The sequence below is a fragment of the Crotalus tigris genome, unplaced genomic scaffold (assembly GCF_016545835.1).
Source record: "Crotalus tigris isolate CLP2741 ecotype Arizona unplaced genomic scaffold, ASM1654583v1 scf7180000018553.2237530, whole genome shotgun sequence".
Lineage (NCBI taxonomy): Eukaryota > Metazoa > Chordata > Lepidosauria > Squamata > Viperidae > Crotalus > Crotalus tigris.
The window spans coordinates 1,820,616-1,839,641 of record NW_024097074.1 but is presented as its reverse complement, the minus strand read 5'-3'; the positions used below and the strand labels follow the sequence as shown (position 1 = coordinate 1,839,641).

The following is a 19,026-nucleotide window of genomic DNA, read 5'->3' as shown; positions in this document are numbered from 1 at the left end:
TATTAAATATATCCAAAATAGCTTTATTTCTCCGAGTTTACGGAATGGATTTCCACATTTAGTACTCTTCGTTTTTAAAATAGATCAGAACACCTTCCCAAGGACCATTCATAGGAGGGTGTCAGTTATAAACACGAATCTAACTGGTTTTACTGATTTCCACTTTTTTTGTAAATTTATTATTATTTTTTTATTAAATTGCTTTGCCACCCAGCTCCCCTACAAGGCGACTCTTCCTTGCACAATTCGAAATTCCATTTTTTTCCCCTTCTAATTCATAGGACAATGTAGTGGGTAAAAATCTCCATTCAAAATAAGTGAGCTTTACATGTTTGTAATAAATGCCTCTAAAAGAACTTTTACAGATTATACAGACTGACGAAAATACTCAAGAAAATAATGCACATGGCCATTCAAAAAGCTTTTGGAACCTTGAAACAAATCAAACGATTTTGATAAATTAAATGGAACAGTAGAATTCAACTATCTAACCAGGAATTTTTCCATTAGTACATTGTTTTTATTAGGTTGAGACAAATGATTAATAGAAGCAGCAGCAGCAGAAATATTTAAATATCCTTTACTAGCGCACTACCTGAAGCTATCATGCCTTTTAAAAACAGACTTGAATCCAACAGACTTCTACAAATAATTAAATATTAGAATGTGTTGTGCTTCAGCTAGTTGTTCATAACTTTATTAAAAATAGACATTTTGGTCTACGAAATTAATTCAATATATTTTAAGTATACTGCATTTAGAATCTTAGGTCTGTAACATAGCTTTTTTGAACTTAAAAGTACCGTATGCAAAATATAAAGAAAACCCTTGCTAAATAGAAGTATTTCACCTTTATTCATTCGTTAAAACATCGATTCCAAAAATAAAACACCCAATTGTATATAGGGCTTATTTCAAGTATTCATTTAATTCAGCATTATTATAAATAACTCTTTATCATAAATGATAATTCTTACCATAAAGGACTAAGGCAGGGCTAAACGATAAAGCAACATCCAAAGGAAGACATAAACCAGGAATCCTGGTTAGAAAAAGGGGGCAATGGATCTTGTGCTCTTGTTAGTGAGTTGAAATGGACTGTTTTCAACTTCTAACAGATGGAGGATAAGGGGGACTTCAGACTTGACTTTAAAAAAAATATCTCTCACAAGAAGACAATAAGCTTCCAAAGGATGCACGGCTGAACGTGACTGGAACAAAGGCCAGGAAAATTAAAACGATGCTTATTAATACTTTTCGACGGACAGAAGCTTCGGCGCAGTCTGAAAAAAAATAAGAAGTTTAATATGAGCGGGAACTTTACTGGCAAAGCGCCACCCGCTGACGTTTTATCAGAGCGATAACTAGGCCCCAAAGTAAAATAACTGAAGCAGAAGAGGAAGAGAGAGAACACTGATTATCCCATTTGGCTTCACATCAAAATCTTTCAAGGGGGCTGATTTTTTTGGGTCCCTTTCACACATGATGGATGTCTGTCTCTCCCCCCCCCCGCCCAGTTTAAGGCTTTAGGCAGGGAAAACCATTAAAAGGCGGTGTTTAAGGGCAGCGTTTTGCAACTGGACTTCGTTAGTTATAACCCCCTGCTTGCAACTCGCACGTCGACGCTGTGAAAAGTCTAGAACAAGATCGGCCCAAAGGCAGAAACCAGTTTCATCCTAAAAGCAAATATGGCGTCGCTTAGGTAGGAAGGTGCCCAGCGAGTGGCATAAGGCAGCATCGGGATGCAAGCCCCGCCTCTATTTTACAGCCCGCAGGGGCGGAGCTTGGGCTTCCGTCCTTCGGTTCCATAGCGGCCGGGGTGGCCAATCTTTCTAAAAGATGGGAAGATGAATTCCTTTAACGCAACACTCTTATTTATTTGAGTGGGAATAATTAATGGGAAAGCTTTCTGAAATATCCCAATTAGCTTTGACACAAGGAGAACCGTGAATCGTAGGCAGGCGTGTCTGGACAACCTCGATTTTTGTAGTTTTTTTTTAATGTTCAATAACATAAAATAAGAAATTAAGTTCAGCCAATAGCTCCTTGGTTGAAGTTCCAGAAGGCTCCAAAAATAGTTCTGAAACAGAATAAGAGTTGGAAGGGACCCTGGAGGTCTTCTAGTCCAACCCCCTGCTCAAGAAGGAGACCCTACGCTATTCCTGACGAATGGTTGTCCAATCTCTTCTTGAAAACCTCCAGGGATGGAGCACCCTCAACTTCTGAATGCAAGCCAGACCCTGTTCCATTTCAGACAAAGAGGCAACTAGTGGAAATGAAAAGCAACGATAGCCCTTCTGGCTAAGAACCTGATTATCGTAATGATTCCCACATTGTATAGTTCTCCCTTAGGCATACTCAACCCTATCCCTTTGTAGGCCACGAGGGAAATCATTTTTATCACCTAGGCCAGGGGTAGGCAACCTTGGCTCTTTTATGACTCGTGGACTTCAACTCCCAGAATTCCTGAGCCAGCCACGCTGAGGGGAAAGGGAGAGGTTTCCAAGCTGAGCCAGGCTGGCTCAGGAATTCTGGGAGTTGAAGTCCACCAGTCATAAAAGAGCCAAGGCTCCCCACCCCTGCCCTATATCAGGGGTCCTCAACCTTGGTAACTTTAAGACTCGTGGACTTCAACTCCCAGAATTCCTGAGCCAGCATGGCTCAGCTTGGAAACCTCTCCCTTTCCCCTCAGCACGGCTGGCTCAGGAATTCTGGGAGTTGAAGTCCACGAGTCATAAAAGAGCCAAGGTTGCCTACCCCTGACCTAGAATCTAGTTAAGATTGAACAGCTCTTAGGGCCCCCCAATCTAGGAATATTGTAATCTCATGTATGAAGACAAACTAAATGACTTATCCCCCATGTTAATATCACAGATTCCATTTAGCTAACTTACAGCTACTTAGATATAGAGATACGGGTACCTTTTCTATGAGTTGAAGGATCACCAAGGAGACGGTTTCTAAGACCAGCCATGGAATAGAGCAGCAAGACAGAATTTAAGAGAATTCTAGTTTAATCATCATAAGCCGGTGAACGGCTTGTGTGTCACATTGTCCCAAATATCTTAAGTTTAGGGATTATCTAAACTTAATTAGGATGCACTCCTTCGTATCTGAACACCAACAGATGGTTTTCTGCTCCGCTGCCAAACCAAACTCTCCAGCCAGGATTAAACCTTGTTGCCTGCTTCAGAAGCCAGGTTTTAAAACTGCCCTAAGTAGCTTCCTTCTGATATGTGGGATCAAGGGGAGGAACTGAGAAGTGGGATTGCAATATCAACCGTTAAATCACGATTGCTATTTACTTTAAAAAAAAGCCCCTATTCCTACTTTAAATTTTGACGTGCTAATGGCACATTTATGATTATTTTTAAACCTCTTATTATGACTTATTTGATTACCCATAGTTAATAGAGAATATCATTTAACTAGTGTATGATTATTATTGAATTCTTAATTATATGATACAGGTGACACGCTTTACATCTTACATGGATACGTCTTTCTTTTATCCTTGGATGTAACTGGACGGAACTTTAATCCACAAAATGGAAGAAAATTTAAGATACTATTTTAATCTTTAATTAGTCCTCTCCTAATTAATGTCCCCCAAATTACTTCTTAAAACACTTTTAGTGAAGAAAGTTTTATGATTTCTTCCCCACTTGGGAGAGCTTAAAACTGACGGTTATAATATGATAGTTACTCCATCTTCTCATTTTTTCTGTAATCCATATATCTAGGGGAGCGTTATTTCCTTTTTTTAAAAAAAAATAGTGAAATAATTTATTTTTTTTCACTCGGTCTACGATGGACGGAAACACCTTCGCTTTGCTCTCGGCCACCTCTAGAGAATCACTGCTTTTATTGTGAGAGACTGTTCATCACAAGTCGTGAAATGAAATCCTTAACACTGACTCACAGCTATCCTTAACCCTCCTTGTGCAACTGCCCAAAACCTGATAAATTTTGCGAATGAATTGTTCTGATTTGTTTTTTTAGGAGGGAGACTGGTGATGGATTAGTTTCAAAAAGTAGTAAGGCTTCTTCTTCTAGGTTTGACATAAGTCAGTGATTTAACAGGTCTCTTCCCTGAAAAAAAAAAATCAGCCCCTTTTATGATGTTACTGTTGTTATGAGTCCCACATTTTCTGAATCCTGGAAGAACGTCTGCCCTTAAGCCAGTGGTTCTCAACCTGTGGGTCGGGACCCCATTTGGGGTCGAACGACCATTTCATGGGGGTCGCCAAACAAGGCTGTCTGCCATTTTCCCCCCTTTTCTTTGGCCACACCCCTGGCACCCGGTGATGTATAAGTGGTTGGGGGTCACCACAACATGGGGAACTGTATTACGGGGTCGCGGCATTAGAAAGGTTGAGAACCACTGCCTTAAGCGAAAGACAGTAGGGTCCTACAAGGCTTCCATAGGTTTAGCAAATGCCTTTCGTTCTGTCAAAAATAGGTCACCCCAAATAAAATCTGAAAACTCAAAAGACTTGATGGCCAAGTTGAACTGCAAGGATCCGATGACAATATTATCTGGAAGAAGAAAGAATATTATCTTTCTTCTTAAGAACAACGGAAGCCATCACATTCCAGTTCATCTTCCTCTATTCTCTTGCTAGGCTTTCCCGCTCAACTGAATCCTGTGCTAATTCAAAGCCAAACTCTTTGCTTAGAATTAAGCTCTGGTGAGGTTCTCGCATTTTGAGATTTACAAGGTTGGAAAAAAAATAAATACAAATTTCTGACCACCCAGACCAGGAAGACACCCAAGATGAAGCAAAAGCTTCTCCACGGGCCTGGTAGAAACCCCAGAGCCTTGATATGCCACAGACCACAAATTGTTTAAAAGGTTGCAATCCTAGGATCTCCTTGTGGAAAAGCAAACAGAGGTGGAAAGAATGATTTATAAAGTAGGCGCATCCACAGGAAGTGAGCCACGGAGGAAGTGGCTTTCTCTCCTCACACAATCCCAGTTATGTTTTTTTAGGAGGAGTATTAGCATTAAAATAGGTCACAATTTTCCGCAGAAGGAGGGAAAGAGATGGAGGTGACCTTTGTACCAAATCTGGGGGTCCACCTAACTGCTTTTATGAATCATCTGGTTTCTGACTTATTATTCTTTTCGAGCATATATATATGCTCCTAGAAGCACGAAGCCTAAAGCACCAGCCTGAAGATGACGAATGACACTTCGTCGAAACGTCGCCAAGACACTTCAAATTTTACGTGGGAGAAAACCCGAATAATCAAAGATAGATAGATTATAGATAGATAGATAGATATTCCCCCAAGCTGGTCAAAATGTCGCCAAGACACTTCCAATTTTACGTGGGAGAAAACCCGAATAATCAAAGACATATATATATATATATTCCCCCAAGCTGGTCAACTAAGACGGCGTCTCATCGCTCGAAGTTTCAAGGACCTCAGCAGCGTCCAGAAGAGAAATGCTTCCATCACCTCAGAGAGTAACTTCCGCTCCGCAAGGTCTTTCCTTCTGGCCAATTCTTCTCAGCGATCGCTTTTTGACTAACTGATAAAAGAGGATGTGGGATTTTTATTTCTATTTCCCTCCCCCCAAATGACATGGTTTAAAACAGGGAACCGTTGTTTTGTTTTGTTTTTTTCCCCACACAGATAAGTAGGAAGGAGAAGCGGACCAGAGACAGACCAGCGATGGTCACTTAGAGCAGCTCCTTCAGGATCCCTCAACCGAGGCTTTCGAACGATCGAACCGATCGGCGGCCGAAATTCATTCCACGTCAGAGGCGTCATTGTCAGAGAGATGGTAATTGCTTCCCTTCACCCGGATATACTCAATATATCTCCCGTCCTCCGATTCAGGAATGCCACATGTACATAGCGAGCTCTCAAACAAGCATTCGATTTCCTCTAGTTTTTTGCCTTTGGTCTCTGGAAGACAGCCGTAGAGAAAAAGGAGGCCCACGAACGCAAATCCGGCATAAAGAAAGAACGCTCCTGCAATTAAAAAGACAAAAACACGCCACCCCACACAGGGTTAATATATAGTTGTTGTTGTTTTTTTTAAAAAAAGAAGTTTCTACAGCAGTGGTTCTCAACCTGTGGTCCGTGGACCCCTTGAGGGGGGACAACAATGTTGTCACATGGGGATCTCCAAAAGCTTGGAAAAAAATGTTATGATTTAAATCTTGAGTTAAGTTTTTGGGGGAGTTCCCCTGGCCATGGTCCGTGGCCACAAAAGGTTTTTTAAAGGGGGCCCGTCGTGAAGAAAAGATGGAGAACCACTAAACTAAGGCTTCTCTTAAAATCCGTATTTCAAAAATATTACACAGAAGGTTTCATTCAAAACATTATATAAAGTCAAGGACACGTCTACAAACTTAATATTCCCTCGCTCCCTTCCTTTTCTTTCTTCCTTCCCCTCTCTGTTCTTCCCTCCCTCCGTCTCTCTCCTTCCTTCTTTCCTCCCTCCTTCTCTCTCCCTCCCTTCCTTCCCTCCTTCCCCTCACTGTTCTTCCTTCCTACCCTCCCTCCCTCACCAATTGTCCTGCTTCCTGTTGGCCATCATATTGATCTTCCTTCCTTCCTTCCTTCCTTCCTCCCTTCCTCCCTCCCTCCCTCACCAATTGTCCTGCTTCCTGTTGGCCATCATATCAATCTTCCTTCCTTCCTCCCTCCCTCCCTCCCTCCCTCCCCAATTGTCCTGCTTCCTGTTGGCCATCATATCGATCTTCCTTCCTTCCTTCTTTCCTTCCTTCCTCCCTCCCTCCCTCAAATTTCTACAGCCACCCAACTCAGTCAATGATTCTAGGCCACTTACAATTAAAAAAAATATATACAGGTAGTCCTTGACTTATGACCACAATTGATCCATTGCTAAGCAAAACATAAGTTAAGTTGAGTCTTGCCTCATTTTATGAACTTTTGGCCACAGGTCTTGAGAGAATCACTGCAGCCGTTAAGTTAGTAACATGGCTAATAAGTGAATCTGCCTTCCCTGTTGACTTTGATTGTCAGGAGGTTGCAAAAGGGGATCACGTGACCCTGGGACACGGCAACCATCATAAGTAGGAGTCAGTTGCCAAGTGTCTGAATTTTGATCATTTGACCAGGGGGATGCTGCAACGGTCATAAGTGTGAAAAACGATCACAAGTCGCTTTTTTTGCGCCGTTGTAACGTTGAACAGTCAGTAAATGAAAGGTTGTAAGTCAAGGACTACCTTTAATGTCAGTGGCCACAACGTATGCTGTGAACAGTGCATCTCCTTCCAAGCCTGAAGCCGTGCACAACACACATCTTAATCCAGGGGTCTTCAAACTTGGCCCTTTCATGCCTTGTGGACTTCAACTCCCATAATTCCTTAGCCAGCCTCCATTTTGTTTGTTAGATTTAAGACAGGAGTCTTCAAACTTGGCCCTTTCATGCCTTGTGGACTTCAACTCCCAGAATGCCTCAGCCAGCCTCCATTTTGTTTGTTAGATTTAAGACAGGGGTCTTCAAACTTGGCCCTTTCATGCCTTGTGGACTTCAACTCCCAGAATTCCTCAGCCAGACACGCTGGCTGAGGAATTCTGGGAGTTGAAGTCCACAAGTCATACAAGGGCCAAGTTTGAAGACTCCTGTCTTAATCTATACCTCTAATTATAGCTCCCATCAAGTCCACCTATCAAGGGGAGAACTTAAGTTGCCAAGCAAAATCATTAAAAAATGAAAAAACTAAAACCTCCAACAATCCGAAATTAAATTGTTCTGAGTCTTGTTTGAAGATGGAAAAAAAAATTCCTTACCATAATAGGTCAGATATTCAGCTGTGTGCAAGAAGGTGAGTGACACCAGAACGTTGAAAATCCAGTTGACGCCAGAAGAACAGGCGTTTCCTGTACTTCTCGCCCAAAGGGGGTAAATTTCGGAATTGATTGTCCACGGCATCGGTCCCATTCCTTGTGACATGTAATTGAAAATAACCAATCAATAACTTTCACTGAGTATTCTTAAATAATTACGATCAACAGAGATGGAAAAGTTAGAAATGATTAACAATGGTGAAAGACAAGCTGAATAGTAGTTGCCTTCCATATGAATGCGTGACATGAAGAACATTCATCCTAGTACAAGTGATCCCTAACTCGCAACTGCAACTGGGTCCAAAATGTTCATTGCTAAGCAAAGCAGTTGTTAAATAAGTCATGACCCATTTTACGACCGTTTTTGGCATGGTTGTTAAGCCATGGCAAATCACTAGTTGTTAACAGAATCCAGCTTCCCCCCTAGCTATTACGTCTATTGTTGTGTTCAAAGGAAGATTCTCAGTCTATAGCAGTGGTTCTCAACCTATGGGTCGTGACCCCATTTGGGGTCGATCGACCATTTCACGGGGGTCGCCAAGCAAGGCTGTCCGCCATTTTTTCCCCCTTTTCCGGTGGGTGCCTTACCTCCCTTGGTGTCGGCCTACTCTGTCTCTGCCGCTTGCCAGCTAGGCCTCAGCCGGCACAGGGGACGGCACCACGCATGTGTGGCGCTCCCGGGCAGGGAAAGTTCTCGACTTACGACCGGTTGGGTAGTCCTCAACTTACGACTGGTTTAGTCCTTGACTTACGACTGGTTGGGGGTCGCGGCATTAAAAAGGTTGAGAACCACTGGTCTATAGGAAAGTGTACATGATCTTTTTTCTTCGTCCGTTCATTTTTATCCACCCTGGAATTGATTACACCCACAGTTTGAGAGCAGAATTTCTTTCCTTACCCTATAAAACAGGGGTTTTCAAACTTGGCCCTTTGATGACTTGTGGACTTCAACTCCCAGAATTCCTCAGCCAGGCACGCTGGTTGAGGAATTCTGGGAGTTGAAGTCCACAAGTCATAAAAGGGCCAAGTTTGAAGACCCTTCCCAGAATTCCTCAGCCAGCGTGCCTGGCTGAGGAATTCTGGGAGTTGAAGTCCACAAGTCATAACAAGGCCAAGTTTGAAGACCCCTACTATAAAATAACAAAGTTAAATGGTCAAGGAGATAATGTATTCAAACAAAGGCAAGGCAACCAGTGCTTCCAATTTTATTTTCACAAAAAAAGGAAAATGCAGACGCCTAAGATTTTGACCAGGGTTACTTGAGTATTCCCGGTTGATAACAGCCAATTTCTTTTAGTCAAAGAAAAGTAATATAAGTTCATCAAATGTATTTACCTGGTGCAAAGAAAACCAGGTACAATATGAGTCCCAGCAGTGCAGTCCATGAATACGGCGTTGGACAGAAGTTATAAGCCCAAAATATGCCTTCAGTTTTGAGTTTGGTTTCATTGGAGCATCTGCAAGAAGGAAGAAAGAAAGAAAGAAAGAAAGAAAGAAAGAAAGGAAGGAAGGAAGGAAGGAAGGAAGGAAGGAAGGAAGGAAGGAAGGAAGGAAGGAAAAAGAAAGAAAGAAGAGAAAGAAAGAAAGAAAGAAAGAAAGAAAGAAAGAAAGGCATTTGAAGATAAATACAATGCTTATTTGCAAGAACACAATGTTATAACACAATGTTAACTCATAATCAATAGAGCCTAATTCTTGTCCTGAGAGAAATTGAATAGCTTCTGCTTAAAAGTAGATAATGGATCACTGGGCATGTTTAGTGTAAAATCTTTGGAACAATATCAGAAATATACTTTATTGTGAAATTACTCAGGCAGTTAAAAATAATATTCCCACTGCTTGATTCCAAATGCAATTATGTTGTTTTTAAAGTGATGTTTATTTCCTTTCTCAATAGTAAGGAGATATTCCTGACTTCTGCAACCTATTTAAATTGATGAACCTAAGGCAAATGTTAATTCTTCTGAGATCTACAATTTGGGATAGTAACTCTCCCGATATCTAAGTGACTGCCACAAAGAAGCAGGAAGGGAGTCAACCAGTTCTCCAAAGCGCCTGAAGGCAGGACAAGAAGCAACGGATGGAAACTAACCAAGGAGAGAAACAACCTAGAACGAAGGAGAAATTTCCTGACGGTGAGAACAATTAACCAGTGGAACAATCTGCCTCCAGAAGTGGTGAATGCTCCAACACTGGAAGTTTTTAAGAAGAGACTGGGCAACCATTTTTCCGAAATGGTACAGGGTTTCCTGCCTGAGCAGGGGGTTGGACTAGATGACCTCCAAGGTCCCTTCCAGCTATGTAATTCTGTATTCCGGTGAAGTTTCAGTGGCATGTCCCTGCCCAAAATCTAACAGTGAGAACAATTAACCAGCGGAATGGCTTGTCTTCAGAGGTTGTGGGTACTCCATCGCTGGAGGTTTTTAAGAAAAGACTGGATGGCCATTTGTCTGAAATTGTATAGGGTTTCCTGCCTGAGCAGCGGGTTGGACTAGATGACCTCCAAGGTCCCTTCCAACTCTGTTATTCTTCTGCCATTGATAGCTATATCTTATATAGCTTGTCTTCAGAGGTTGTGGGTACTCCATCGCTGGAGGTTTTTAAGAAAAGACTGGATGGCCATTTGTCTGAAATTGTATAGGGTTTCCTGCCTGAGCAGCGGGTTGGACTAGATGACCAAGGTCCCTTCCAACTCTGTTATTCTTCTGCCATTGATAGCTATATTTTATAGCCATTTCTGTAAACCGCCACCAATAATAGCACCTTTCAAAATGCCCAGTTTTTTTTCCTAGTTCATCGTTGCTAGCTAGCCAAATCCTCGCCTTGACATCAGTTTAAAGCACGGACAACAGGACAGCAACTTCGCGGCGTATGAGTTAATTTCAGTAAAAAAAAAAAAGATTTTTTTTTTTTGCAGGTGTGCAGTGATGAATACAGGCTGATTATCCCTGCTCAAGTGTCTGGAAGGAAGCAAACAATACTATAATTGGGGTAGTACATTTCAGAAAAGAGGCAGCAGCTGCTCACTCATTTAACGTCTTCTTGTCAATATAGCAGGGAAAAGATTCTACTTGGTTTATCATTTCGCCGTCCGCGGGGGATCAATGCGCGTTCTGCACTAAGAAAATATCCCTCGTTAAAACGGACAGAAGGTGAACATTACTAATAGTAGTAAAGTTGGAAGGGACCTTGGAGGTCATCTAGTCCAACCCCCTGCTCAGGCAGGAAACCCTACACCATTTCGGACAAATGGCTGTCCAATCTCTTCTTAAAAACTTCCAGTGTTGGAGCATTCACCACTTCTGGAGGCAGGTTGTTCCACTGGTTAATTGTTCTCACTGTCAGGAAGTTTCTCCTTAGTTCTAGGTTGCTTCTCCCCTTGGTTAGTTTCCACCCGCTGCTTCTTGTCCTGCCTTCAGGCGCTTTGGAAAATAGCTTAATTCCCTCTTCTTTATGGCAGCCCCTGAGATATTGGAACACAGCTATCATGTCCCCCTTCGTCCTTCTCTTCGTTAAACTAGACATACCCAATTCTAGCAACCGTTCCTTATATGTTTTAGCCTCCAGTCCCCTAATCATCTTTGTTGCTCTTCTCTGCACTCTTTCCAGAGTCTCAACATCTTGTTTACATCGTGGTGACCAAAACTGGTGCAAAAGGCCATCACCAAGGAAGGTCAAAACTCATGACGACGCCGGGCTGACACACACATACAAAAAGAGGGAGTCCACCTATTCTCCAAAGCACCTGAAGGCAGAACAAGAAGCAACGGATGGAAATTAATCTAGGAGAGAAGCAACCTGGAACGAAGGAGAAACGTTCCGACAATGAGGAAAAAATAAGCAGTAAAAATGGCTTTTCTTCAGAAATTGTGGCATTTAAGAAGAGATTGGGTGGTCGTTTGCCTGGAGTGGTTTAGGGCAGTGTTTCCCAAACTTGACCATTTTAAGGCATGTGGACTTCAACTCCCAGAATTCCACAGCCAGCGTTGCTGGCTGTGGAATTCTGGGAGTTGAAGTCCTCATGCCTTAAAATGGTCAAGTTTGGGAAACACTGGTTTAGGACAGTGGTTCTTAACCTTTTTGAACGAATCGCCCCCTTGAGCCAATGAGGAAGTTGTCATCCCCCCCCTCCCCCAACATAACCTCTCAATCCCAACATAGGAAATAATTCTTCAATTTATGCAAACCCTTTTTTTGCTTCCTTTAAAATTGTCGCCAGGACATATTGATGCAAATAATTTATTTCCAGTCTTTCCCCCCATATCTCCCATATTCTGGCCAATGGCGTGCCACTGTTACGGGGGGACGCTGCTGCGCAACACGCATGAAGGTAACCGATGTGTCTTCACATATGTACGGCGTTCTGTACTGAAGCTAGCTGGAGGAACATTTGAAAGCACAGTTCAATCCGCTGACAGCGAGCGATCTGATGTTTTTGTACGACATACAGCGATTCACTGTACAAAAAAAGTCTCAAAAGTGCCCCCCAAACCTCTCGCTCCATCGCCCCCATATCGCCTTTTCGTTCCATTGCCCCCCTGAAAAACGAAATCACGATATCACCCAGGTTAAGAACCACTAGTCTAGGGCAGTGATGGCGAACCTTTTAGAGACCGAGGGCCCAAACGGCAACCCAAAGCCCACTTATTTATCGCCGGGTGCCAGGTGGACGTGGCCCACTGGGTTGGCCTGGCTGTGGTGGTCATGGCAGACTGGGTGGGTGTGGCCAAGGTGGGCGTGGCCACCTCAATGTTGTTCGTGGGAAGGGATGCCTGTGTGGGGCGGGCAGGGTTGGGAGAGATCTAGGGCAGTGGTTCTCAACCTGTGGGCCGGGACCCCATTTGGAGTCGAACGACCACTTCACGGGGGTTGCCAAACAACGCAGTCCGCCATTTTTTCCCCCTTTTCCTTAGCTTGAATAGAGTCTAATTCTATTGGCTTTCAAAAGCCAATAGGCATCGTCCAGGCTGTCTCTGCCCTGCTGAGCCCGCCAAAAGTCCCATTCTGCAAACGGTGCTGCACCAGTTGAGTACTTACGACCGGTTTATTTATTTATTTATGAGACGTATATACCGCTTTAAGTGCAAGCACTCTCTAAGCGGTGTACACCAGTAAGCAATGTATATATATATATTTACATTGCCCCCAACAATCTGGGTCCTCATTTTACCTACCTCGGAAGGATGGAAGGCTGAGTCAACCGTGAGCCGGTGAGATTTGAACCGCTGACCTGCTGAACACAGTCAGCTAAAGTGGCCTGCAGGACTGTACTTGGGGGTCGCGGCATTAAAAAGGTTGAGAACCACTGATCTAGGGGGTCTCTGGCAGGTGGGACGATAGGCAGGAGGCCCGTCCTGCGGGATGTGGTGAGGCAGTGTGGGGGGTGCCATTGCCATGGGGCAAGGCAAGGGCCGGGGCGGCTGCTGCCTGACACCACTGGCCCCCGCACACAGAGGCCAGCGAGCGCATGGGAGCCGACAAGTGTCCGTCAGCAGCCACAGCCTGCCGGCCCCTCGACTGGCGCTCTCTGGGGCTCTGCAGCCCGCTGCCAGCAGTTCAAAGAAGCCGCCTCTGAGCTGGATGGCTGGCCGACAGCTGAGGAGGCGATCCAGTGGGTCGTGCCCGGGAAAAGGAGAGCATGCGAGGCCAGGAGGGACGGAACCGGAGGGGGGGGGAGAGAAACCAGCCGTGCCAGAAAAGTGTTTGTACAATCCCACATTAATATTCCTCTGAAGCCCAGACCTCGGTGTACCCAAGACTTTTATTTAAATTGAAACTTTATTCAGGTCACTAATATAAATTGTGGATGGCAGCAGCTCGGAAGGAAACAAAACGATGCATTTGTTTCTATCGCCTTTCTAAGCAGATAGAAGATGGACAGTATTTAATATTTATTGCTATGTATACACAGGGGCGTGGGTCTATGCATATGTTGTACATAGTATGTTTAGGAGTGTGTCATGTATGTGTTTCACTTTGAGAGCGGGCAACTAAATTTCATTTTTGATGTGTGCCGTTGTGCCCACAGTAAAAGCATGACAATAAAGGTTATCTTATTATCTTATCATCTTATCTTATCTGTTGCAAAGTGAGACATTTGCTTACTGAGGGGGGGGTTTGCCCCATTTTACGACCTTTCTTGCCACAGTCGTTAAGTGAATCTGGCTTCCCCATTAACTCTGCTGGTCAGGAGGTCACAAAAGGAGATCACGGGACATTGCGACCGTCATAAATACGAGTCAGTTGCCGGGTGTTCTGAATTTGGATGCAACGTGGCTGCCAAGGGTGAAAAACGGTCCAAAAGTCACTTTTTTCAGGACCGTTGTAACTTTGGACGGACACTAAATGAACCGTTGTTACGTCGGGACTATCTGTATACGCATCCAAGAAGTATAATCAAAATTGCCATCTCGCTTTAAGGCCGTTACGAATTAAATTACCTATATCTTCTCTCGTCTGAGGGACAAGATGGCGGCAAGGGCAGACATTTTATGAAACATGGAGCCCGTGGGGCTCTCTGATCTTGGCTGTTGTCTTGCAGACATTTTGTTGCACAAATAAAAAAACAACAATGCTAGTGAGTGTGGGGCTTGCCCCCCCCCCGTGTTTATGCAGTGTTGGTGGCATTCAACGGGATTCATATCTACCCCACAGCAATCAACCTAAATAAATACATATATATATATATACAAAATACTCTAATTCCTTCTCAAAAACATGTAAGTGAGCGGACGTTGATCTAAGGGGGTTGCAATTCTTTCTCTGAATTTATTTCCCCCAAGGAATTGCCCCCCTTTCAAATTGCCCCCTAAAATAAGATGCCTTGAAAAGCAAAATAACCAGTCAACAAATGTTCTCTAACTTTACACTGGTGCCTTGATCCTTCTTAAGTTTTTAATTGCTCTGCTGAGCTCGTTTCCAAGATCCATTCCCAGCTTCCCGTCTCCCAGGATCAAAAAGTCAAACTGGCAGGCGGGTGTTTTCCAAACTGTCACATTTAATTAGCTTCTCCCTCCAACATAATTCCCAGAGCCGCTGCGATCTGCCCCCAACGTTTCTGAGCATATTTGTCAGAGCTGACAGAAAAGTGACATGTCAGAATTTAGCATTTCCCTCCCAATTTATATTTAAAAACAAAAACAACAACAACAACAACAACAAAACACCTCTGGAGATATATCAACGATGTTTCAGTTTTCAATCGGTGTAGTTGCTGTTGAATGAGCTGGCCCAAATCTCGTTTTTTTTAACAATAATTATTTTGGAATAATGAATTATAAATCTTTCAAAGGGAGCAGATATTAAAAGGGTTTTTTTTTTGCAGAAAAAGGAATATGGCAGCCTCACATATTCTTCAAAGACAGGGCTTTTCAACCAGTGGTACGAGTACCACCTGTGGTACATTGGCACCTGGCAGGTGGTACGCGACCATCCTAGAAAAGTAGTAGCGGGAATAAGGGGAATGAGCTGGACCGGTGACAGCACCACACAAGCCTGAGCGAGAGATGGCTGGAGCTGCAGGGCTGTCAGGGCTCAGCAGAAGAGCCAGGATCAGTGCCGCTTTCCAGCTGATCGGCGCTTCTTTGGGGCTGTCAGGGCTCAGCAGAAGCACCAGGATTGGCACCAGGCTCCAGCTGGAGCTCAGTGCTGATCCTGGCGCTTCCGCTGAGCCCAGAAGAAGCGCCAATCAGCTGGAATGTTGCAGCATCTCCAGGGTCTTTTGATTTACATTCAGATGCTTGCCACTGATTCATATTTATGACGGTCACAGTGTCCCAGGGTCATGTGAAGTGACCAAAACCTGCTGCAACTCCACGCAGCAGACGTGGGGAATACTCCACATGGCGTGTGGCAGCAAGTGGCCGCAGAAGTCAAACAGCGGCGCAACAGGTGCCAGGGTGTGGGCGGCCTGGCTGTGGTGGTCCTAAGGTAAGACATTCTCCGAAATTAAGACCTAGTGCCTCTTTTGGAAGCAAAATAAATAAATAAATATAAGACTGGGTCTTAATTTCGGGAAAACACGTTAACAGCTGCTCCGGCCAAAATATTACCAATGGATGAAAAGCCCGATCATGTAAGCAGAGCAGTATTTTCCCGGCGGCTGTGTGAACGAGGACGTGCTTTTTGGGTGAATAAATATTGGTTACCAGATTGTGTAAGCACTCATCCAGCATGCTGCACGCTTCATTTGTCCTTTAACAAGACATGACACATTCATTACACGAGGCAACCCGTTTGTGTATTTTGTAGTGCGCTTCAAATTGTATTTGGAGGATGCGGTTCAGCGGGCTGCCACCTCTTCCAACTGCATAAGGAGTCTCTGGTGTTTAATTTTATTCATGTTGCACAGAAAGGGTTCCTTCTGGGATTTCATTGATACAACGGGGTTTTATTAGGTTTTTCTCAAGGTTGAGGAAGTCCTCAACTTACAACAGTTCGCTTAGTGACCGAAATTGCAACGGCACCGAAAAAGGTGACCTATGACCGTTTTTCACACTTACGACCATTGCGGCATATAGATTTCCCTTTGGACGCTTGACAACTGACTCACATCCGGGTTACTAATTAAACAACTGCAGTGATTCACTTAACAAGTGGGCCAAGACAAGTCGTAGAACAGGGCAAAAGTCACTTAACACATTTCCCACTTAGCAACATAAAATTGTGGCTGTAAGTCGAGGACTCCCTGTATGGACACGACCCAGAGGAACAGAAAGTCAGCGGGGAATAAAAAAAAAGAGTTTGTCTCCAGCTTGCGTGCAATTTATTGTGACACTAAGCAACTGGCTAGGCAATTGGAGTGTGACTGGGGTCACAACGGTGTCGTTTTCATTAGCTTTGCTTTATCCATATGATTGCCGCCGTTATCCATGCTGGGAAGTTTGCTCAGGGCTAACACACCACACAACTGTTTGTCTCAAACTGATCTGACAGCAATGCAGAAGGGGTCGATAGACACACACACACACACACACACACACACACAAAACAAAAATAGCATCTCACAACCAGAGGCGCAAGAAGTTGGGTGGACACTTAGGAGAGGATATTACAGGAAGCCCTTCTTACAACCACAAGTCATAATAATAATAAAGCTGGAAGGGATCTTGGAGGTCATCTAGTCCAACCCCCCTGCTCAGGCAGGAAACCGAGCCCAAAATTTACACTGCTAAGTGAGACATTTGTTAAGCTGAGTTTTGGCCCACTTTACGACCCTTCTTGCCACAGCTGTTAAATGAATCACTGCCATTGTTCGGTTAGTGACACGGCTGTTTAGGTGAATCTGGCTTCCCCTGTTGACTTTGCCTGTCGGATGGTTGCAAAAGGGGGGGGTCACGTGACCCCAGGGAACACTGTGATGGTCATAAATATGAACCAGTTGCCATGCGTCCGAAATTTGCCCGGCAGGCTAGGGAATTCTGGGAGTTGAAGTCCACAGTCTTAAAGTGGCCAAGGTGGGGGACCCCTGGTCTAGGGTCTCTTGCTTGAGAAAGGGGTTGGACTAGATGACCTCCAAGGTCCCTCCCAACCCTGTTATTCTGTTATTATTTCTTTTGCAACCTTTTGACAAGCAAAGTCAATGGGGAAGCCAGATTCATTTAAGAACCGTGTTACTGACTTAAGAACTGCAGTAATAAATAATAATAATAAATAATAATAGTAATATAATCCTGCCTTCACGTGCTTTGGAAAATAGCTTGACTCCCTCTTCTTTGGGGCAGCCCCTGAGATATTGGAACACTGCTATCCTGTCCCCCCTCGTCCTTCTCTTCGTTAAACTAGACATACCCAATTCCAGCAACCTTTCCTTATATGTTTTAGCCACCAGTCCCCTGATCATCTTTGTTGCTCTTCTCTGCACTCTTTCTAGAGTCTCAACATCTTTTTTACACCATGGTAACCAAAACTGGATGCCATATTCCAAGTGTGGCCTTATCAAGGCCTTTTAAAGCGGTATTAATACTTTACGTGACCTTGATTCCATCTCTCTGTTAATGCAGCCTAGCACTGTGTTGGCTTTTTGGGCAGCTGCAGCACACGGCTGGCTCCTATTTAAGGGATTGTCCACTAGGACTCCGAGGTCCCTCTCACAGTTACTACTATTGAGCAAGGTACGCCCCTATACTATACCTGTACATTTGGTTTTTCTTGCCTAAATGCAGAACCTTGCTTTTTTCACCCTTGAATTTCATTTTGTTAGATAGCGCCCAGTGTTGAAGTCTGTCCAGGTCCTCCTGTATCCTAAGCCTGTCTTCTGGAGTGTTGGCTGTTTCTGCCAACAGGAATCGTTCCCACAGTGATCCTCTTAACAACTGTGGCAAGGAAGGTCATAAAACGGGCAAAAACTCACTTAACTGTCTTTCTTAGCAACGGAAATCTGGAGCTACATTGTAGTCGTAAGGCAAGGACTACCTCTATTTATCCTGGATTTCGTTCCGTTTATAATTCGATTTTCCTGGATTGTATTCCATTATTTCAAATCTTTCCACCCCCTGACTGTTTTTCTTCCGGCTCTGCTTTTGAATTTAAAAAGGCAAGATTTATTCTGTAGGTCTTCTATTCAAGGGCCATCAGGAACGCTCTTGAAGGAAATTGCACATCTCCTTGTTTTAAACATTCCATTATTGTAAAAGTTATTTCCGTCCTTCGCTATCTTTAAACACAATTATAATAGCTGCAATCAACTCCACCGAAATAGAAAAGAGATGTTTGTCAAAAGGACAATGATTTATATTAATCATCCTTGATGATGGCATAGAGTGGGTTTTGTTGTCGTGTTTTGTTTTTTTTTGCCTTGAATTATTTCAAGTGTTCGGAAGGTGAACACGAGGTTCCCAGATGATAGAATAAAGTTTTATCCCCACAGGAATGAAATATCAGCACAATGGAATGGTCTTTTTTTCTTTCTTTCTTTAAAAAAGAAACAGCAGTTCATTGGTGCGGTGGTATAAAAGGCATAACAGGCATTTAGTCCTTGACTTACAACAGTCCATTTAGCACCCGTTGAAGTTACAACGGCGCTAAAAAAAACCCAAGTGACTTATGACCTTTTTCGCACTAATGACCGTTGCAGCATCGCCAGGGTCACATGATCAAAATTCAGCCGGAGAGGGATAAGTAAGTAGAAAGATGGAGGAGAGAGGGAGGGGAGGAGAGGAGGAGGTAGAAGGAAGGGGGAAGTGAAGAGATGAG

The 19,026-nt window shown here is 43.7% G+C and overlaps 1 protein-coding gene across 1 annotated transcript in view; it reads right to left on the bottom strand.

The window, feature by feature from the left end:
* Positions 1–2,683: 2,683 nt before the first annotated feature.
* SLC2A13 (solute carrier family 2 member 13) overlaps positions 2,684–19,026 on the bottom strand; it is a 68,204-nt gene continuing 51,861 nt past the window's right edge. The window contains exons 8-10 of the mRNA XM_039354500.1: positions 9,169–9,290; positions 7,777–7,929; positions 2,684–5,985 (exon numbers count right to left, since the gene is read on the bottom strand). Of these exons, the coding sequence (XP_039210434.1) occupies positions 5,759–5,985; positions 7,777–7,929; positions 9,169–9,290 (502 nt within the window). The 3' untranslated portion in view covers positions 2,684–5,758. The remainder of the gene's footprint in view (positions 5,986–7,776; positions 7,930–9,168; positions 9,291–19,026) is intronic.